The sequence below is a fragment of the Zingiber officinale genome, chromosome 8A (assembly GCF_018446385.1).
Source record: "Zingiber officinale cultivar Zhangliang chromosome 8A, Zo_v1.1, whole genome shotgun sequence".
In the NCBI taxonomy this organism is placed as follows: domain Eukaryota; kingdom Viridiplantae; phylum Streptophyta; class Magnoliopsida; order Zingiberales; family Zingiberaceae; genus Zingiber; species Zingiber officinale.
This window is the reverse complement of record NC_056000.1, coordinates 2,991,431-3,014,906: the sequence shown is the minus strand read 5'-3', so window position 1 is coordinate 3,014,906 and position 23,476 is coordinate 2,991,431. Positions and strand designations below refer to the sequence as shown.

Genomic DNA, 23,476 nt, shown 5'->3' with positions numbered 1-23,476 from the left:
TTTTGCCCAAACCAAGTCCCAAGTTTCCCAAACCAACATCCGGTCAACCTTGACCTGTTGGTACATCATGCTTAGCATCCGGTCACTCCCTTGACCTGCTAAGACTCCTCACCAAGTGTCCGGTCAATCCCTTTGACCCAATTGAACTTTTCTCTTCGTGTCAAGTATCCGGTCACTCCCTTGACCTACTTAACCTTCTCAACACCAGATGTCCGATCATCCTTGATCCATCTGGATTTTCCCTTGCCCAGCTTCACTCACCAGGACTTTCACCTAGCTTCACTCACTAGGGTTTTCACACTGCCTAACATCCCAGTTAGAACTTTCTCACTGCCTGGCTTCACTCACCAGGACTTTCCAACTGCCTAACATCCTAGTTAGGACTTTCCCACTGCCTGGCTTCACTCACCAGGACTTTCCACACTGCCTAGTCTCCATACTTGGACTTTCCGCGTGCCAAGCTACCTGCTTGGACTTTTCCCCGTGCCAAGTCTCCGTACTTGGACTTTTCCAGTGCCAAGTCTCCATACTTGGACTTTTCGTGAATCAAGTCAACCAGGTCAACCTTGACCTAAGGTTGCACCTACAATCTCCCAAACACCTATTCTTGTCAAACATCAAGAATACAACTCTCTTCTCGTCAAACATCGACATGCAACTCAACTAGGTCAACCTTGACCTAAGGTTGCACCGACAATCTTCCCAAGTCAAACATCAAAATACAACTCGAGTCAAGTCACCTCGAGTCGGGTCAACCAGGTCAACCTTGACCTAAAGTTGCACCAACAAATATATTATCGTGTCATCTCCAATACAATTGTAGGAGTTTACCACTGAAATTGAGATATTGCCTCATATTGATGATCACATATCTCAACCATCTCAAGTACAATTGCCTTTAACGCGATCCAAAGGGAACAGAGAACCATGACTTCTTGTGATTATGTTTATCTCCAAGAGTATGATTTTGACATAAGGTTGGAAAGTAATCCTGCATCTTTCCAAAAGTTCAAACAATGTTCTAACCCTAAAAGGTATATTAACGTATATAAGAAGAGTTGAAGTCTATGACAGACAATAATATTTGAGAACTTATTGAATTACGTGAAGATAAGAAACTCGTTGGTTGCAAATGAATATTTAAAACTAAACAAGATTCAAAGGGTAATCAAAAAGTATAAGATTCGTCTTGTTACCAAGAGATTCGCTCAAAAGAAAGGCATTAATTACAAGGAGACTTTCTCACCTGTATCGATGAAAGACACATTTAGGCTAATCATAACACTTATAGCTCATTATAATTTAGAGTTATACCAAATGAGTGCAAAGACTGTATTCCTCATGGAGACAGAGGAATCTATATATATGGTGTAACCAGAGAACTTTGAGTTCACATACTCAAAGTACCTAGTATGTAGATTAAAGAAGTCCATTTTTAGCTTGAAATAGGCATCCCGTCAGTAGAACTAAAAATTTGATCAAGTGATTACTTTATTTAAATTTAAGAAGAACCCCATTGATTAGTGCATATATGTCAAATTTAGTGGAAGCAAGTTTGTTATATGAGCGATATATTGCTTACGAGCAATAATAATGGTATGCTGCATGAAATTAAGTCATTTCTATTTAGTAATTTTGAAATGAAAGATCTTGGTGAAGCATCCTTTATTTTAGGCATATAAATCTATCGTGATCGTTCAAGAGATATGCTTAGACTTTTATAACATGCTTATATTGAAAATGTGCTTATAAGGTATGATATATAGAACTATACACCTAGTGTCACACCTATGTCAAGAGGTGACAAGTTTAACTTACAGCAGTGCCTATGAATTGAACTTAAAATAAAGGAGATAGAATAATTCTCATATACGTCAACAATGGGAAGTCTCATGTATGTACAAATTTATATACGACCAGATATACCATTTATAATTGGGATGCTACACAGATATATTAGTAACTTAGGACTGTCACATTGGAAAGTGGTTAAGAGAGTGATGCGATATTTCTAAAGAAATAAAAGACATATACTCGAATATCGGAAGTCATACTACATGGAGGTGATTGGTTATTCAAACTCTGATTTTGTTGGATGCTTAGATAACAGGAGGTTCACTTCGAGCTTCATACTTTCTGGAGGGATTATATCTTGGAAGAGCGTCAAGCAGAAGCCAGTAGCCATTTCTACTATAGAGGTAGAGTTGGTAGCATGCTATGAAGCATCCAATCATGGGATTTGGCTGTTGAACTTCATCATAATATTGCAGATCGCTGATGAGATTGACAAACTACTACGGATCTACTGTGATAATAAGGCCACAGAACTTTATATCAAGAACAACCACAGTTTATCAAAGTTTAAGCACATCGACATCAAATTTCTAGCAGTTAAAGAAAGAGTTCAGAGTCATCAGGTCATGGTAGAGTACATCAGCACAGATTACATGCTGGTCGATCCACTTACCAAAGGTTTGGTGCTTAAGGTATTTCATACGTATATTATGAATATGAGAGTCCTTATAAAAGAAGAACTCATCTAATGAAAGTCTATATTTATTTTATTCTTTATATTTGATAATAAAGACAAATATTTTTTTTTATTATTGTACGTACTTAAAGTTCAAAATATTCATGAGATTTTATATGTTTGTTAGACATTCTGAATTTCAATATAATGATTTACTACTGTTGTTTAACATTTAATGTTTGTAAATGTGATATAGATTCCTTTAAAGATTATAAAATTTGGATTATGATTTATTTTTGCAGTTTAGTCTAAAGTATTTACAAATATGATATGACCTCTTTTGAAGTCATCTTAGGACCAGTTGAAAATTGACATGTATTGATAATATTTCATATAATTTCCATACTATACATCCAAATCTTGATCTATGCCATTAATGTATTGGTATTATGATTATTGTTAGAGCTTATTACAATTATATACAGTAGTTGTAACATATTTAGTCCTATATCAATAAATTTAATGGATCAAATTATTTATAAGGGTATCTTATACTCATAAAGTTTGATATTAACTAAAGTTTTACTTGTATTTCAAAACAAAAATACTAAAAGATAACAGATTTTATCCGTTGTCTTTACCATTTAAAAACTGTTATAATTGACACTACTGTTAAAAGTGAGCTCAACGACAACGGTTTTAAGTCGTTGTCTTTTAATACCGAAGACAATAATTTTACAACAATTTTAAATCATTATCTTTTAATACTAAAGACAATAGTTTTGCAATGTTTAAAAATCGTTGTCTTTAAGCGTGATAGACAACAATTCTGTAATATTTTTTAAACTATTGTGTTTTAATACCAAAGATAAATAGAAGATAAATGAAAACCAAATCTTCTTCAATCAACAACATATTATTAAATAAACAACCCAGATAAATATACAAATTATCATCCTTGCACTTCTATAACAAACATAATTACTCACAGATAAAGAAATTTTAATTAGGAGACACTCAAAACTACTCCTCTCGATTACATCTTATTGTATGAACTTAAAGAAATCTTGATAGATGCTACTTATCCTCTTGCCTTCAATGTTCTTTATGTTGGTGCAATTTGCACTAATAATCTAACTCATGTTTTAATAAATGACAAGTGGTTTAAAGTTGAAGTGTTTTGTGATCTAATTGCTTTACCAAGTGTGCAGGAGTTGACGGGTCTGAAGGACCTGACACCAAGTTGAAATTCAGTTAGGTCCATAGAACCCAATAGCTAGTACGAAGTCCAGTTAGATCTGCGGGACTCAATATCTAGCGGGAAGTTCGATTGGATCTGGGGGACCTAACAATCGATCGAAGTCCAATTGAGTCTATGAGACCTGACAACTAGTGGGAAGACCTGGTGGATCAAAGACAAAATCAAGCGACTGCAATTGGTAAGTGGAGGTAAGTAACTGGAGGAGTGATCTAATGAGGATGCATTCCCTGCTGAGGGAACTATAGGGTCGGTCCAACTTAGGTCCATTTGGAAAACCTAAGTTGAGACCTTGACTAGATACTGGTCTCGAGAAGACAACATCTAATTACTACTACTATCTTGTTGAATTGTGATAACTTTGTTTTGTAAGAAAAAAAATTTTTTTTTTGCCAAGACTAACTTATTTTTGCAGGAAAGAAAAGCTGTAAAAAGTGTGTCCAGGTGCTCGGAGTTGGTCTGAATGCCCAGACCAACTACAACCAGTGGGTGCTTGGCCAGGCACCCAGGTGGTCCGAGCGCTCAAAATTGGTCCAGGCGCCTGGACTAGAAAAGTTATTCAGGAGCTGAGTTAGAGCACGTCGACGGTCCAAGCACTCGGAGAGGGTCCGGGTGCCCGAAGGTGGATAAAACTTCGCGGGTCAAGTTTTGACGAGAGGTCACCACGTTATCATGGTCCAGGCGTCCGGAGGGGTTTCAAGCGCTTGGAATGGGCCTATATAAGGGTCTTCGACTAGCAGCTTCAGAAGATCAATTGTTACAACTTTCGTACACACGCGCTGCTTCGAAAAGATCTCCGAGATACCTAAAAGCTACGCCAACAACCTGTGCTCAAGTTTTCAAAGTTGTATTGTCGGTATAATTTAATTTCTATAATTATATTTAAATTCTGTAATTGCTTCGTGATTATAGTGATTGTCTAACGAAAGCACTCAACGAGTGGGGGCCTTGGAGTAGGAGTCGTCAAAGACTCTGAACTAAATAAAACCACCTGTGTTAGCGTTAGCTTTTCATCTCTATTCTTTTTTCTACTGTGTAACTCATTTTTGTTGGTGCAGTTTGGACTAACGGTCTGACTCAAGTTTTGATGAATGACAAATGAGTTAAGTTAGGTGTATTTGTGCACTAAGCACTTTACCAAGTGTGCAGGAATTGACGGGTCTAAAGGACTTGGCACTAGGTTGAAATCTAGCTATAGGTCCGAGAGACCAGATAGCTAGTGCGAAGTCTAAATAGGTTAATGGGCCGACTTGATATTTGGTAGAAAGTTCAGTTGGGTCCGCAAGACCTGACAACTCGCAGAAGTCCAGTTAGATCTGCGGACCTAACAACTGACATGAAAACCTGGTGGGTTCAGAGGTTAGTCAACCGACTACAAATTGGTAAGTAAAAGTAAGTCACTGGAGAAGAGTGATTCGATGAGGACGCATTCCGATTAAGGAACAATAGGTGTCGGTCCAGTTTAGGTCCATTTAAGATTCCTAAACTAAGACTTTGACTAGATCCTAATCTCTAAGAGACATGATCTAATTACTACTTGGTATGATTGTGCTAACACTTGTCTTGTAGGTTATTATTTGATTTACTGGACTAACACACTTTGCAAAGTAATAAGAGTGCAAAAAGCTTGAGATGAACAGTACCCGAGGCACCTTCTAGGGGATGAAAAGTGCCTTCAAGCAGTAGAAGGCGCCTTGGCACTGTTTATAGAAGGCGCCTCCAGTGCATGGAAGGTGCCTTCCGCAGGATAAAGTTTAGACATCGTCGCAGATAAGGGCTAGCTTGTTCGGGATCAGAATTGCCGCATTGGAGGCGCCTTCACCTTCAAGGCTTATGAAGGAACCTTCCATAGCCCTTATAAGGGCTTCTCGACCTAAGCTTCAAGAACAACTTCCATACGAGTTTCTACGCGTCCATTTGAGGTTCCAACTGCCTCGACTTCCTGCTATGACTCTGCTACGATGCTATTGCGCCCGACTACTGTCGAGGAGCCAATCGATACTGAGCTTAAGCTGACAATCTTCGAAGGTGTTGGGTAATGAACTTGTAATTTGTGTACTTACTTATCTACAAAATGGACAAGTGCAGTGTGTTACACTTGTTCTATCTTTCTTTATACACAATTTCCTTTTCCGAGGGTACAGGAAGTGGTTGTTTAGTGAATTACCCATCGATAGGTCCGTGGGACCTGAGTCTTGGAGTAGGAGTTGCCGAAGGCTTCGAATCAAGTAAACCAACCGTATCTGATTTTATCTTCTAACTTGTGTTTTTTATTTCTGTGTTTTCGCTGCATACTTTTCTTTTAAATTTGAAAAGAAAATACAAGTTTAAAAAAAAACCATGTGATTCATTCTCCTCTCAGGTGCGACACGATCCAACAGTTTCAACTCGCGATTTTCAAAAATGTTATTCACCCCCCTAGCATATATATGGTCCAACACTTTACTCATTGGCTTTTAACATATTTTCGCTTATATCTCAAAGCTTTCTTGCTAGTGCTTCATCCTTAGTGTGGTTACTCGTGTCCTCATTGTAATCGTTGAAGTACTTCCTAGTCACACCCTTGAGATTTGGATGTAGTGCCACATAACATGTAATTGTTGCTCCCTGTAATCATCCATACAAATCTATTATCATCTCCTTTCCTGAACCGTTTAGAAATTTACAAGAAATGAAAACAATAGAAATATCATATATCTTTTCATAGTGTACATGGAACTTACCTCTATTGTTCTTAAAGTCGTTTTTGCATCTCCATCTGTATTTTGAGTGTTTCAATAATTTGCATCCCACTGACATAAAAAGATGATAGTTAAAGAGAAGATTTTTTATTTTTTAAAAAAGCAACATATAAATCAGATTCTACATAAGTTACCATTAATCTGTTTAAATGAGTTAGATGTATAGCAAAAACAAAACATGTCAGTAACACAACAACAAGAATATTCACTCAAAAAAAGAGTGAAGGTAAAAAAAGAGAAGAAAAAAAAAAAAGGTGAAAACATAAACTACTTTATTATTTTATGTGAAACATAAGGAAGAGTATTTATTACTTATAAACTCACGAAGTACTTTCAAGTTCAGAAATCAAGTCGTCTACATTTTTTCTTTTAGATATTGTACTTGCATGAACAATAAATATTGAATTGAATCAAGTCTCTTGCATCTTTTGTAATTGACCCAACAATTTTCATGAATAAGCCATGTACAAATTTTCAAGTGGCACATCCAAATAGGCATGTTTAATAACAAGCTTAAGTTTGGCTACAATTAAAACAAATAAAAAAGTTGGCATAAAAACTAATAAAATCAATGGCTTAGTAAAATCTAAAAAATCCATCAAAGTAGTTAGATGATCACCCTCTTTTAACATTAAGAATTTAACTAAAATTCTCTTTCCTAATAAGAAAGCTTACACCCCTCGACCAAACCAATACTTTGAAAAACTTCTTGAAGAAATGGTTTAGTAACTTAAAGATGAACATTGCCTACATAGCTACAATGTAGTTACATTATAGAGGACGCAAATCAATTAGATTCGATCACATCATTGAACAAAAAATTTCAAAATTACAAACACAATGGGAAAAATCCTAAATATGTTTATTGTTTGCAAAGATTCAAGGACAGTAGCAGTATTAACATAGTTAAATATGATAAGAGCTTCCCATAAAAGAAGAGAGTTATATGCTTGATTAATTATTTTGAAAGGTCATTAAGAAACATCATTAATCATATGACTATAGAAATCAATATAAGTGCTATCAAAATATATAAAAAATTGAAATGTGAAATAACAACTAATCAAAGAACAAGGTAACCCATTGACTAATGCACAATCTAGAGAGGATATAACACAATCTTAAGCTCCTTCATACAATTGCAAGTAATGGACTACAATTGCTTGTTTGAATTAAATAATCTTAAGCTCCTTCGTACATCAATAAGAGTTGAATTACAATTGCAAGTAATGGAAATATAATCTACCCTAAACTACAATTGCAAGAAAATTTATAAAAGCATAAAGTAAGCATGACATAAACTTGACATGTAACGAAACCTTACATAATCTAACATAATTGCTCCAAAATTAAGAACAAGAGTACACATCCTAACTAAATTCAACAAAAAAAAAAGCATTGCACAAAATTAAACTAAACTAGTTGCAATAATTAAAGTCTAACTAAGTGAATAGACATTTTATTGAACATATTATAGGTATGAATCAAATTAAATAAAGTATGTCCAAATTAATCATGGAAGATCAATTCAATATAAGCATTAACTTGCAAATGAACAATCAACACTTAATAAACAACCCAACAAAAAACATAAACCACACACGAAGAAATCAACACAAACTCACAAATGGATGACAATTGTAAGCAATTACATATGGAGGGGATAATGTCAGAATCGTCGAAAGAAGGTTGCTCTCCTCTTCTAACCTGAAGAGAGGAATAGTTGATGTACGAAAGTGAAGGAGATGAACTAAACTCTCCTCTTCTAACCCAAAGAGGAGAGGGGGCTGTCAAAGGGTTGTTGGATGACAAAGTGGTTGGATCTCCTCTTCTAACCCAAAGAGGAGGTGGAGATGAAGTAGCAGATCTTTCTCTCCTAACCCGAAGAGAAAAGATGGTCGGAAATACAGAAGAAGGATGGATGGAAGGTAGCATCAGGAGCTTGGCGTCGGATGTCTTCTTGTGTTGGCGTGAGGAAGAGGTGATGAGGAACGGATATGGTGGAGGCTTGAGGAGAGGGATAGAGAGGAGATGAACTACTGTTGACAGTGGCGTAGTTAGGATTTTCACTCAGGAGGGGCAAAGTGACGGAGTCGACGAACGATGACTGTAATGCTGGCAGCAAACAATGGTGTCAGCTAAGCAAAAGAAATCAATTAAGTAAATTTCACCTCAATTAAAAAGTATTTTTTTATGGAGCATCGGCAAAGCGACGACGTTAGCCAAGTGAAGACAACGACCATGCAACAAATGACAGTGACGATGGTAGCAGTCGGTGTCCAGCGATAACAACTTAGGCTATAACGACAGCGACATGTCGTGAAATATTTTGTGGGTAAAATTAGAGTTAGAAAAAAAATATGAAAGAAATTATAGGAAGAAAAAAAAATGAAAAGAGGAAAATAAAAGCTCAGGATTAAAGGAGAAAGAAGAAAAACGGATAAAGAAAAAAAATTGACTTGGGAAAAGAGGAAAATGGGCTAGGTTGAAAGGGTTTTAATTGGATTTTTTTTTTGCTAAAAAGATGAGAAAATTTTAAAATTTATGACTATACATTTTTTTAAATTTTTTTCCCACCATATTAATATTTTTTTTGAATTCCAGGGGGTGCGACCGCACCCCCTGAGAATTATATAGCTACGCCCCTGACTGTCGATGATGGTGAAGGAGTTGGAGCCGCTAGATTTGGTGGAGGAAGAGAGGAAGAGGGGTCATTGGCGGTGTCCAAGGCATGGAAGAGATGAAATTTGCTAGAAAATTGGCTTGAGAAGAAAATAGAAGGATTAAATTTTTGAAAAAATATAATAATTTTTAAAAATCATTGTTGTAGTCCAAAAAAGAGCAAATAGATAATGATTTTCAAAACTGTTGTCGTAGTCCCCAAAAGAGCACAAATAAGCAATGATTTTTAAAAAACCATTATCGTAGTCCAAAAAAAGTGCAAATGGACAACAGTTCTCAAAAATCATTATCGTAGTCCCAAAAAATTACTTAAAAATAATAATTTTTCATAAACTGTTATCTTTGATAAAAAAAAAATTTAAAGACAATGATTTTTGTTAAAACTGTTCTTAAAAAGTAAAAAATGATGATTTTGACATATAAAAATGATGTCTTTTGAGTATTGCTAATAAGAATTTTCTTGTAATGTTCACATATAACTTACATGTAATTTAAGTGGGAGATTATTAAATTTTATTATCCCTATTAAATGAGCTCATTTGTAAGTTGAATATGTAAATACAATCTAAATCCTTTAAAATGATCTAACTTATATTTATTGAGCTTTGGATTATTGAATACGGATTCAATATGTAGACCTTTTTAATCCAATCCGTTATCATTATATTTATGGTCAAATAACAAATTAAATTCTTATATAAAAAGGAGATATTCAGAATTTTAAAGTAATCTTAATATAGCTCTTAGACTTTTCATTAACCTAGCCATCAATCCTAGAAATATTTCAAATGACATTAAAGGATATTAAAGGACAACAACGATAATGACGTTTCAATCCGGTTCTATATATTTTTACTTCTTTGTTTTTTATATCATTCTCGTGATGAAATTCGATTTTTCGTATTCTTAGTTTTTCTATGGACGAGTTCCGGTGTTAGAATAGAATTCACGTGGCGTTGGAATATTCATAATAAAGAGTTTCTAAAAAAAACGTAGACGAGCTAGAAATGAATCGGTCGACAGTACCAGCGTTCAGCTTCCACCACCATCACCGAGTCTACGCACCAACAAAAAGACGAGCTGACAAATAGATTCTCCAGTGTTTCAGTTCGCTTCTGCCATGCCATTAACTCTGCCTCCAATCCAATATTTCTTCACTATTCTCTCGTTTAAAAGTACCGCAGCTCACCTTCCCCACTTCAAATCCTCTCCTTTTTTTCTTCACATCCCTCTTAATCATGGCCTGTCCTTCCAAGCCGTCGCCTACCGGCAGCGGCCGGTGGCTCTCTGACATCCTGGCGGAGCAACAGGAGCCCTTCTTGTTGGACCTCTACCTCATTGAGAAAGGTCACCACGAGAGCCTCCCAACGCCACTCTGCTGGACCACCAAGAGGCTTACCAGAAAGCATGGCCTCGGCACATTTCAGCTCCTCAAGTGCATGCTCACCAAGTTTCTCCATGGGAAAGCCTTGAACTGGGGCGAGAAAAAGATCGTCCTTCCCTTGCACCACCTACCTTCTCCTGTCTCCGTGGATGAGTCGAAGCAGCTCAGCCCTGTCTCTGTTCTTGACCTGCACTCCAGTGGAGATGACTCTCCTGCTCATTTAAATTCCAGTAAGTTTATTGTCAAGATTTAGAGATTCAATTGTATTATCTCATCACGTGTCTCTCTCTCTCTCTATAGCAGATGCACAAGAGATAAAAGATTTTAATGTCTTCCAAGAGTTGCTTGAGCTGGCTTGCTGTTCAACCTTCGCCGACCCGGCTGCTAACTCAGGGAAACAATTTGATGAGGCAGAGGAATTCGTGTTGAACAATGAGAAAGATGACAAAAGCATCCTACATTGCCATGGAAGTTTAGCCCCTGAGATTGCTGATGAGACTCTCCACTTGACATCTACAGAGATGTCCAATACCAGGAGGAAATGGTATGAGTTGCAACCTCATGTGAGAGAGATTGGATTTGATTTAGAAGCAGTCATCTTCCATGATATCAGAGAAGATGTAATCCTAGAGATGCTAGACTTTTTGGTGTAGATGTGTAGGAGGTTACTTAAAAGTACACATATTGCAGCTTTTGCATAGTTTCAGAAATATAATGATAGCTAATGAAGGGACCACAAAATCACTCTCAAAATGCATTCAAAAAATGGTAGGTGTCTACTCTTATCATTGAAGTCTCAACCACCAGGCACATATATACAGTGCATGCCACAGCAAACAGATTGGCTTCTTGATGAGCAAATGAAGTAACTTGTAATTAAAGACTCAATGACTGCACTTACTCTTTTCATGCACTTTCTCGTTGAACTAGATGTGACAGAGTCATAATTGAATGAGACACTAATTAATGCTCAGATTTGGAGTAGTATCAAAGAATTTTCGATACTACACCTGCTTTAAGCTTGGTGATTCAGAGATTAGAAAAAGTAGCAGTAAATATATCAGTTTTTTCTCCTAATGATTGGCTAAATTTTATTCAGCAAAACCATATTCTATAACAACTTTTGTTAACTAGTCAATGAGTCCTATGATTATTCTCCTTAATTTTAAAGTTTTGATGATCATTTATGTATATTCCAAAGATTGACTGCTTTGAAGGCTATTAATTAGTAAGGCATATAATTTATGCTAAAGTTGCTTGAAGGATTGATGGATTAGAAACTTTATCACATCTTGAACAAGGTAAGCATGCATGTTCCTATGAGTAAAATAATACTTGCAACTTTCAAAATGTCTGGGTACCAGAAGGCAAAGCTTCCCACCAAACTGCACATTATGTATTTAAAGAGAGTTGACATTTTAAGATGTTTGGGTAGGTTAATGCAGACAAAATAGCCAAGTTCTTTAAGTGAATAATAAAAGCAACAACGAGTCTGATTGTAGACAGGCATAGGTTTGGTGTGAAATGATAACAGTGTACGTTTCAATTTGTAGTGTCTTCAGAAACAAGCATGCTTTGTGGAATATCAAATTTTGAGGCTAACCATTCCAAGAGTTTGTTGAAGACCCTCGATCAATGGTGAATTATAACGATGACTTGCCAATGTTTGTCGATCAATGAGTTCATTGTCAACTCATTGTTTCTCTATGCTGATGTTTGCCGATGGAGTTTTAAGAATATCATCACACAGGCCACCCTTGTTTTCAGGTGAGTTGTGGTTATCAGCCCTTGGACTGCTCCAGACGCCGCTAGACATGGACCGGAGTGAATTCGTCTGAAGGACATGAGTAGATGACTCTAGCCTATTGCTCAAATCACATCCATCAGCCAAGAAGTTTATAGATGAGGAGAAAGGTTTTTGCCTTGTTCATTGGTGGTGAACCTCTCTGAGTGAACCGGCCATAGTAGACTTGCAGGAAATCGACATCAAACCTTTCTGATATTGACTTATATGCCTTGGTACACCTACTTCTCGCACCATATTGACTGCATCACTTTCATGTAATGAAAAATTTGCATGCTCCATTAACGGCCTCCCTAGTGTCGGTCTCACGGATATGGAGGGAGGTACATGTAGATACACAGGTGTCAAGCGCATGATAGGATAAACCTCAAATCAATAGAACTGAGCGGCAATTGGTTTCCTCTCTTTTTAACCAATTATTGGCGGGGTTTCATCGGTTCTTGGCATTTCTGATGTTGGCTCAAAACACGTTGTTTCCCACCGAAAGCACTTGAACTAAATGGCATGGTTTTGGCCATGAACAAAAAGCAGGTCACTTTGTGCCAAGCCCAACACCTAATGATGTTTCCTTAGCTCATTAGCTTAGATGGCATCTTCCAGCTTGATAAAATCAATACCATCAAGAAATTAAAACAATGTAGATTTTAAGACAATATTAGTGCCAAATGAAACCACAAGTGAGAGTTACCTGTCCAATTGTCCAATTGTGAAGGGCAGCAATCAGTTGTCTGCAAATATTCAGTCTGATGCAGTGAATTGGTGAGGCTGCCAGAAATTTCATCACCAGACACAATGGCCACACATTTTGTATGTGCTGTGGCAGGAATGATTTCCACGGCATGGTCGATACAGCCTTCCACATGCTTTCTTGAACGATCACCATTTTTTCCCATCCGTTCGGCGACATCTACAAGGCTTTGGATCCTCATTTCCTGCTTGTCGCCATCCTACTGCAGAAGTTGTGAAACTATGCTAAATAAAAACACTACACCTATCACCATTTCAGTTGCTCATACTGCAGAAAGGAAATTTTCAGAAACCAGATACAATTGCACTTGCTATGAAGTAGAACACTATAAGAATAAAATGTGGGGTTGCAGTTGAGTGTAATAGCTTTAGCAAGATATGAAAAAGGAATGAGTATTACACTAAAAAGAAAAAGCATTTCAACTTTATTTTCTACCAAGTAACTAAATTGAAATTCCATTATCACGATACAAAAGGACACTTTACTTCAATCAAACAAAAGAGACACTTAATTTCTACTTGACAAATCAAAAGAAGAAGCTTAGCATCTTCAATCAAGCAACAAGATACAAAAGACTTGTGAAAATTGCTTCCTTGCATTTGCCATGAGAATGGAAGTCTTACATGTATTTGAGCTAAAATATCCAGCTGAAAATGGAGGGAACCCAAAATCTCTGTTTACGGAGATGAGCAGATTTGGTGGAATTGTCATATTTTCAACAATGTATTTATAGATCAATGATCCCGTCCGGAAGCTGAGTCGGATGAAGGCGGGCCGCGAGGTCGCTAGTGTTGACGAAAAGTCGTTGCGAAGCCGGGTTGATCTGGCACCCTCTGGGAGAGCTCACACGAGCGACTGATGGGGGCTGGTGACGGAGATGATGAAGCAGGGATTCTCTGCACACTCAGACGAGCCCACCAGTCGTTAGAGTCCAGAAACCAGGGAAAAAGTCCCAGGATCAGGCCCTCCGAGGCTCAAGTCAGGTACTTTTTTCCCAGAAACACAGAGAAAGAACGAAAAGTAGAAGACGAGTATGAAATGATGAGTGAGGGTACCTCCGTAAGGGACAAAACATCCCTTTTTATACTGCAACGGATGTTTCTGGAGTCTGACGGGTGTCAGGGAATGTCGGATGTCAAACTGGTGGTGGATGACATGTGACGTCCTTCTATAGGTCTAGGAAGGAATCCTAGGGATGTATACACCAGACCATTGGCATATTTTCTGATAGGCAGTGATTATTTCCTGACAGGTTGTTACGATTCCTTGGCTTGCTTGTCGTGTAGCGCCCGACCCCCTTATTCCAATGTTCCTGTATTGGCTCTTTATACTTGATGATCCCGACCTGTGGGTGCAGACCTGTAGCTATCCTGAGTCCCGACCTGTATGCGTCGGTTTGCTTCCGCTTTTCCTGAGTCCCGACCTGTATCCTTGTCTATGTATCCTGTGCCGCAAGGCTAGAAGTCCTGACCTGTATCCTTCGTTGGCACAATCCCGACCTGTACGCTTGTCCATGTATCCTGTGCCGCAAGGCTAGAAGCCTTGACCTGTATCCTTGGTTGGCACAATCCCGACCTGTACGCTTGTCCCTGTACTTGGTGCCGCAAGACTATAAGTCTTGACCTGTATCTTTGGTTGGCACAATCCCCACCTGTATCCTTGTCCATGTATCCTGTGTCGCAAGGCTAGAAGTCCTGACCTGTATCCTTGGTTGGCACAATCCCGACCTGTACGCTTGTCCATGTATCCTGTGTCGCAATGCTAGAAGTCCTGACCTGTATCTTTGGTTGGCACAATCCCAACCTGTACGCTTGTCCATGTATCCTGTGCCGTAAGGCTAGAAGCCCTGACTTGTATCCTTAATTGGCACAATCCTGACCTGTATGTTTGTCCCTGTATCCTGTGCTGCAAGACTAGAAGCCCGGACCTGTTTCATTGGTTGGCACAATCCCGACCTGTACGCTTGTCCCTGTATCCTGTGCGGCAAAGCTAGAAGCCCTGACCTGTATTTTTGGTTGGCACAATCCCGACCTGTACTCGAGTCCTCACTCGACACAGGTCCATTCTTGAGACGCCATTCGTGTCTAACCCTGCCTATCTTGCAACTGAGCCCCTTGAACTACACGTAGGCCGGATCCTTGACCTCCACGTGAGTCAGACTTTTGACTACCACGTAAGCGTAACTTCTGACCGTCACGCAAACTTGACTTCTGACCTCCACGAGAACTTGACTTTTAATCATACCGCGGTCTTAACTCCCGACCATGTCATCTCTCTGACCCCACGATCACGCACCGTATCAATCAAGGTCTGGCTTTCGAGTTCCAGCCATTGAGATGGAGTGAAAGGTCCACTTACCCTTGACAAAACTGTTGAATAAGTGTGAATGGAGAAGAGGTGGAAGAGAAGAAGTTCCATTGTGAATGGGACTTTAGTCCCACATTGGAAGTTTCAAGGCAAGTTTGTTGGTTTATATTGATTCACATGCATTGAGGATGTGAACAAATGCATGGGGAGAGGCTCTCTCTCACGCGTGGGTGCGCAGGGGGGGTGCAAATCCAGGGCCCGGATTGCATTGAACCAAGTTGACTCGAGCGCGACCTGCGCACACGAATGTCGGACCGGTCGGGGTAAAAAATTTGCCTAAGCAGAACAACCAACATTTTGCCACGTTGAACTTTTTGTTGCTGTAAAATGGATACATTAATTCGAGATTAATGCAGAATAAAACCGACTGAATAATAATGAGTGAAACGGTGACCGTTTCGCTGTTCGGCTAATAATGACCATTAAGGTCATTAACACTGCCGTTGATCTGAGCTCCTATATAAGGAGGCTGTGATCACAGGCAGAAAAGAAGAGAGAGCAACAAAAGCAAAGGTCCTCCTCCTCGTTCCCCTCTGTCGTACAACTCCTGCTCGGCAGAGCGCCCGTGATAGTGATCGGGTGCTACTCAGTTCGCCGTGACTACCAATGCTTGGTGGAGTCCACGGTCAGATCGTTGTATCCTGGGAAACAGACCTCCCGAATAGGCCTCGAAGCACAGCCGGAGGTGGGGGCGAATCTGTTTCAAGGAAACTGCGAACTCGCAGGCCTCGATCAATCCTCCTGACCCACTGTTCGACTGAGCTGCCGACCTAACCTGCTGTTCGGCTGAGCTGCCGACCTGACCTGCTGTTCGGCTGAGCTGCCATCCTGACCTGCTGTTCGGCTGAGCTGCCGACCCTCCGAGCTGGTCTACCGACCCGAGCTGCCGACCCGCCGAGCTGGTCTGCCGACCCGAGCTGCTGACCTGACTTGCTGCTCGGACGATTTGCTCAAAACCAGCCCCTGCTGGCAGCCTGAGATTATCAGCTCAGGTCATCTCAATTGTAAGTTGAATTTGAATTCGGTGTAATTTTAAATTCAGCTAAATACCCTAAAATCTCCGGCAAATTGTTTGTGTCCAACAATCTTGAAACAGAGTCGATTCTGTTGAGATGGCCACGGAACTAACTGTTGAGGTGCAACAGACTCAACACATTCAGGCCCCCTTTGCCCCGATTGGAACTGTGCCAATCAGTCATGGGAAAAGGCCAGAGAAGTTCAGTGGACTGAACTTCAAGAGGTGGCAGCAGAAGATGCTCTTCTACCTGACCACACTCAATCTGGCTCGGTTCTTGACCGAGGACCTTCCCAAGCGCACTGAGGATGCTGATGCGCAAACCATCAATACAGTGGAGGCATGGACTCATTCCGAGTTCCTTTGCCGAAACTACATCCTCAACTGCCTTGCCGACTCGCTGTACGCTGTGTATAGCTTGAAGAGTACGGCTAAGGATCTGTAGGAGTCCCTAGACAAGAAATACAAGACGGAGGACACAGGGGCAAAGAAGTTCATCGTGGGTAGATTCCTGGACTACAAGATGGTTGACTCCAAGACGATGATCAGTCAAGTCCAGGAGCTTCAGGTGATCTTGCATGAGATCCACTCAGAAGGGATGGTTCTGAGTGAAACCTTCCAAGTGGCTGCTATCATCGAGAAGCTGCCTCCCGGCTGGAAGGACTTCAAGAACTACCTGAAGCACAAGCGGAAGGAGATGAATGTGGAGGAACTCATCGTTCGACTTCGCATCGAAGAAGACAACAAGAGTTCAGAGAGAAAGTTGTTCTCTCCGGCTACTGTCAAAGCCAACGTGGTCGAGCACGGACAAAGCTCGAAACGGAAGAACCCCAAGTCTTCCAAGATGGGACCCAAAGGAAGCATCAGCAAGAAGAAATTCTCTGGGAAGTGCTTCAACTGTGACAAAGTGGGTCACAAATCTTCGGAGTGCAGAAAGCCGAAGAAGAAGCAGGAGGCCAACCTGAACGAGGGACCAGAAATGGACGACCTCTGCGATGTGGTCTCTGAGCTGAACCTGATCGGTTCAAACCCGCGGCAATGGTGGATCGATACTGGAGTCACTCGACATGTCTGCTGTAACAAAGAGCTGCTCCACAACTTCGAAGAAGTCACTGGAGACAAACTATTCATGGGGAACTCAGCAACCTCGAACATCAAAGGCCAAGGAAAGGTGGTGCTGAAGATGACCTCGGGCAAGGACCTCACTCTGAACAATGTGCTGTATGTTCCGGAGATTCGTAAGAATCTAGTGTCCGGATCACTTCTAAGCAAGCATGGCTTTCGCATTGTTTTTGAGTCGGACAGAGTTGTATTGTCCAAAAATGGGATGTTTGTAGGAAGAGACTATGTATCTGATGGGCTGTTTAAGCTCAATGTAATGGCTATTAGGCCCAAGATAAATAAAACTGAAAGCTCTTCCACTTATATGCTTGAGTCTTCGTGTTTGTGGCATGGTAGACTAGGGCATGTTAACTACGATGTATTGCGTAGATTAATAAACATGCAAAGCATACCTACATTCCACCTTGACCCAAAACACAAGTGTGAGATTTGTGTTGAAGCGAAAATGACAAGGTCATCCTTTCAACATATTGAAAGAAGTAACGAACCACTTGACCTAATTCACACTGATGTGTGTGATCTAAAAGGTACGCCAACGCGTGGTGGAAATAAATACTTCATCACTTTTGTAGATGATAACACAAAATACTGTTATGTGTATCTTCTTAAAAGTAAGGATGAAGCTATAGAGAAATTTGCTCTCTATAAGAACGAGGTTGAAAACCAGCTTAATAGAAAGATTAAGGTGGTTCGAAGTGACCAAGGCGGTGAATATGTGTCACCGTTCGCTGAGTTGTGTGCTGAACATGGGATCAGACATGAAACAACAGCTCCTTATACTCCTCAGCAAAACGGGGTTGCTGAGCGAAAGAATCGAACTCTTAAGGAGATGATGAACGCTCTTTTATTAAGCTCTGGATTGCCAGAGTCCATGTGGGGGGAAGCTGTGTTAACAGCTAATTACCTTTTAAATAAGGTGCCCCGGAAGAAAATAGATAAGAGCCCTTATCAGTCGTGGAATGGAAGACAACCGTCCTACAAATATTTACGAATGTGGGGGTGTCTTGCCAAAGTATTGGTACCTGATCCGAAAAGGATTAAGATAGGACCAAAGACTGTTGATTGCATATTTATTGGATATGCACATAACAGCAGTGCTTATCGATTTTGTGTGCATGAGTCACACGTACCGGAGATACACAGGAACTCGATAATCAAATCGAGAAATGTCACTTTCTTCGAGCATGTGTTTCCGTATAAGACCCGTGAGGATGCTAGCTCCTCAAAACGGGCGAATGAAACACAAGGCGAAGAAGAAAATGATGACAATGAGGAACCAGTGGAGGTTGAGCCTAGACGGAGCAAAAGAGCTCGGGTAGAAAAATCCTATGGATCGGATTTTATCACTTTTATGTTGGAGAGTGAGCCCCGTAGTTACTCAGAAGCTGTAGGCTCTTCTGATGGACCTCACTGGAAAGAGGCAATTGCATCTGAGATAGAATCTATCTTGCAAAATCACACTTGGGAACTTGTGGATCTTCCTCCGGGAAGTAAACCACTAGGTTGCAAGTGGATTTTCAAGAAGAAAATGAAGTCAGATGGCACGATCGATAAATACAAGGCCAGATTGGTAATCAAAGGATACCAACAACGAGAAGACCTTGATTACTTCAATACATACTCTCCGGTATCGAGAATAATTTCCATTAGAGTATTGTTGGCTATAGCCGCTCTATGGAATCTCAAAATATATCAAATGGATGTAAAGACAGCTTTTCTAAACGGGGATTTAGAAGAGGAAATCTACATGGACCAACCTGAGGGGTTTTCTGTACCAGGACAGAAAAACAAGGTATGTAGATTGGTGAAGTCATTATATGGCTTGAAACAAGCTCCAAAGCAGTGGCATGAGAAATTTGATAATGTCATGAAGGAATGTGGATTCAAGATCAATGAATGTGATAAATGTGTCTACATGAGAGCCACAGAGAGTGACTATGTCATCTTGTGCCTCTATGTAGATGACATACTTATCATTGGGAGTAATGATAAGATAATCAAATCCACAAAAGATATGTTGAACTCAAGATTTGACATGAAAGACATGGGCCTAGCTGATGTGATTCTGGGAATCAAAATTCTTAGAACGACAGAAGGACTTGTTCTTAGTCAGTCCCATTACGTGGACAAAATTCTTGAAAAATTCACCAAGGGTGATACTGCTTTGGCACGAACGTCGATAGATACGAGTCAACATCTATCGAAAAATCGAGGTGAAAGTATCTCGCAGATAGAGTACTCTCGAGTGATTGGAAGTCTGATATACTTGATGAGTTGTACTCGACCAGACTTGGCCTACGCAGTAAGCAAACTGAGTAGATACACGAGTAATCCCGGTGTTTAGCACTGGAAAGGGATAACAAGAGTACTGAGGTACTTGAGGTATACTCGTGAATATGGACTGCACTATACGAGATATTCTGCTGTAATCGAAGGATACAGCGATGCAAGTTGGATATCCGATATAAAAGACTCTAAGTCTACGAGTGGGTATGTCTTCACTCTAGCAGGTGCAGCCATTTCCTGGAAATCTTCTAAGCAAACCGTAATAACTAGATCCACGATGGAATCTGAGTTTGTAGCTCTTGACAAGTGCAGTGAAGAGGCTGAGTGGCTACGGCAATTCATAGAAGATATTCCATGATGGGCGAAACCGGTGCCGGCGATTTGCATACATTGCGATAGTCAATCAGCAATCGGTCGGGCACAGAGCCATCTGTGTAATGGTAAGTCTAGACATATACGTCGTAGACACAATACCATTAGACAACTACTCTCAACTGGAGTTATCACTGTTGACTATGTGAAGTCAAAGGATAACCTAGCGGATCCGCTAACCAAAGGGTTAAATCGAGAGTTAGTTGCAAGCTCATCACAGGGAATGGGCTTGATGCCGTTGTCAGCGATCAGTGCAGAGGACACCCAACCTATGCTGACTGGAGATCCTAAAAACTAGGTTCAAAGGGACAACTAATCTGCACTGACTAGACACACTGTGGGGGTAGCCCATTAAAACAGTGACTAGAGCAGGATAAGCTAATGAGCTTTTAATGATCAAAAAGAGTAGATGGTAACTCTTGAGGGATCACCTATGTGAGAAAGAAGTGGGGCCGCTTCGAAGAGAATTGGAGGCACAATTCTTAGAGCTTCTCACAGAACCAGGCGTGTTCATGGCCAAGAACGAACACACTCATGAGAACTGAGTTGTATCAGGGAGAGTCTTGGGTGAGATTTGTCACTGCTTACACAGACGGCAGTATAGTTCAAGGACATCATGTCTACTATCAGCCAGTAAGCAACCAGATCTTCACAAGGGAAGGTTCAAAGGGTAAACCCTACTTATCCTATACTTGACTCAACTGCTGAATGCTATCACATACCATATCTCTATTCATGTGGGGGATTGTTGAATAAGTGTGAATGGAGAAGAGGTGGAAGAGAAGAAGCTCCATTGTGAATGGGACTTTAGTCCCACATTGGAAGTTTCAAGGCAAGTTTGTTGGTTTATATTGATTCACATGCATTGAGGATGTGAACAAATGCATGGGGAGAGGCTCTCTCTCACGCGTGGGTGCGCAGGGGGGGTGCAAATCCAGGGCCCGGATTGCATTGAACCAAGTTGACTCGAGCGCGACCTGCGCACACGAATGTCGGACCGGTCGGGGTAAAAAATTTGCCTAAGCAGAACAACCAACATTTTGCCACGTTGAACTTTTTGTTGCTGTAAAATGGATACATTAATTCGAGATTAATGCAGAATAAAACCGACTGAATAATAATGAGTGAAACGGTGACCGTTTCGCTGTTCGGCTAATAATGACCATTAAGGTCATTAACACTGCCGTTGATCTGAGCTCCTATATAAGGAGGCTGTGATCACAGGCAGAAAAGAAGAGAGAGCAACAAAAGCAAAGGTCCTCCTCCTCGTTCCCCTCTGTCGTACAACTCCTGCTCGGCAGAGCGCCCGTGATAGTGATCGGGTGCTACTCAGTTCGCCGTGACTACCAATGCTTGGTGGAGTCCACGGTCAGATCGTTGTATCCTGGGAAACAGACCTCCCGAATAGGCCTCGAAGCACAGCCGGAGGTGGGGGCGAATCTGTTTCAAGGAAACTGCGAACTCGCAGGCCTCGATCAATCCTCCTGACCCACTGTTCGACTGAGCTGAGCTGCCGACCCGCCGAGCTGGTCTGTCGACCCACCGAGCTGGTCTGCCGACCCGAGCTGCAGACCCGCCGAGCTGAGCTGCCGACCCGCCGAGCTGGTCTACCGACCCGAGCTGCTGACCTGACTTGCTGCTCAGACGATTTGCTCAAAACCAGCCCCTGCTGGCAGCCTGAGATTATCAGCTCAGGTCATCTCAATTGTAAGTTGAATTTGAATTCGGTGTAATTTTAAATTCAGCTAAATACCCTAAAATCTCCGGCAAATTGTTTGTGTCTAACAATCTTGAAACAGACTCGATTCTGTTGAGATGACCACAGAACTAACTGTTGAGGTGCAACAGACTCAACACATTCAGGCCCCCTCCGCCCCGATTGGAACTGTGCCAATCAGTCATGGGGAAAGGTCAGAGAAGTTCAGTGGACTGAACTTCAAGAGGTGGCAGCAGAAGATGCTCTTCTACCTGACCACACTCAATCTGGCTCGGTTCTTGATCGAGGACCCTCCCAAGCGCACTGAGGATGCTGATGCGCAAACCATCAGTACAGTGGAGGCATGAACTTATTCTGAGTTCCTTTGCCGAAACTACATCCTCAACTGCCTTGCCGACTCGCTGTACGCTGTGTATAGCATGAAGAGTACGACTAAGGAACTGTGGGAGTCCCTAGACAAGAAATACAAGACGGAGGACCCAGGGGCAAAGAAGTTCATCGTGGGCAGATTCCTGGACTACAAGATGGTTGACTCCAAGACGGTGATCAGTTAAGTCCAGGAGCTTCAGGTGATCTTGCATGAGATCCACTCAGAAGGGATGGTTCTGAGTGAAACCTTCCAAGTGGCTGCTATCATCGAGAAGCTGCCTCCCGGCTGGAAGGACTTCAAGAACTACCTGAAGCACAAGCAGAAGGAGATGAATGTGGAGGAACTCATCGTTCGACTTCGCATCGAAGAAGACAACAAGAGTTCAGAGAGAAAGTTGTTCTCTCCGGCTACTGTCAAAGCCAACGTGGTCGAGCACGGACAAAGCTCGAAACGGAAGAACCCCAAGTCTTCCAAGATGGGACCCAAAGGAAGCATCAGCAAGAAGAAATTCTCTGGGAAGTGCTTCAACTGTGACAAAGTGGGTCACAAATCTTCGGAGTGCAGAAGTGAAGAAGAAGCAGGAGGCCAACCCGAACGAGGGACCAGAAATGGACGACCTCTATGTACCTGATCGGTTCAAACCCGCGGCAATGGTGGATCGACCTGGAGTCACTCGACATGTCTGCTGTAACAAAGAGCTGCTCCACAACTTCGAAGAAGTCACTGGAGACAAACTATTCATGGGGAACTCAGCAACCTCGAACATCAAAGGCCAAGGAAAGGTGGTGCTGAAGATGACCTCGGGCAAGGACCTCACTCTGAACAATGTGCTGTATGTTCCGGAGATTCGTAAGAATCTAGTGTCCGGATCACTTCTAAGCAAGCATGGCTTTCGCATTGTTTTTGAGTCGGACAGAGTTGTATTGTCCAAAAATGGGATGTTTGTAGGAAGAGACTATGTATCTGATGGGCTGTTTAAGCTCAATGTAATGGCTATTAGGCCCAAGATAAATAAAACTGAAAGCTCTTCCACTTATATGCTTGAGTCTTCGTGTTTGTGGCATGGTAGACTAGGGCATGTTAACTACGATGTATTGCGTAGATTAATAAACATGCAAAGCATACCTACATTCCACCTTG

General features: G+C 41.0%; 1 protein-coding gene across 1 annotated transcript; it reads left to right on the top strand.

The window, feature by feature from the left end:
• The first annotated feature begins 10,086 nt into the window (after positions 1–10,086).
• Positions 10,087–11,405, top strand: LOC122011985. Its single transcript, XM_042568431.1, has 2 exons — positions 10,087–10,765; positions 10,836–11,405. Exons 1-2 carry the CDS (start codon positions 10,390–10,392, stop codon positions 11,186–11,188), a joined length of 729 nt encoding a protein of 242 aa, XP_042424365.1. The 5' UTR covers positions 10,087–10,389; the 3' UTR covers positions 11,189–11,405.
• The last annotated feature ends 12,071 nt before the right edge of the window (positions 11,406–23,476 follow it).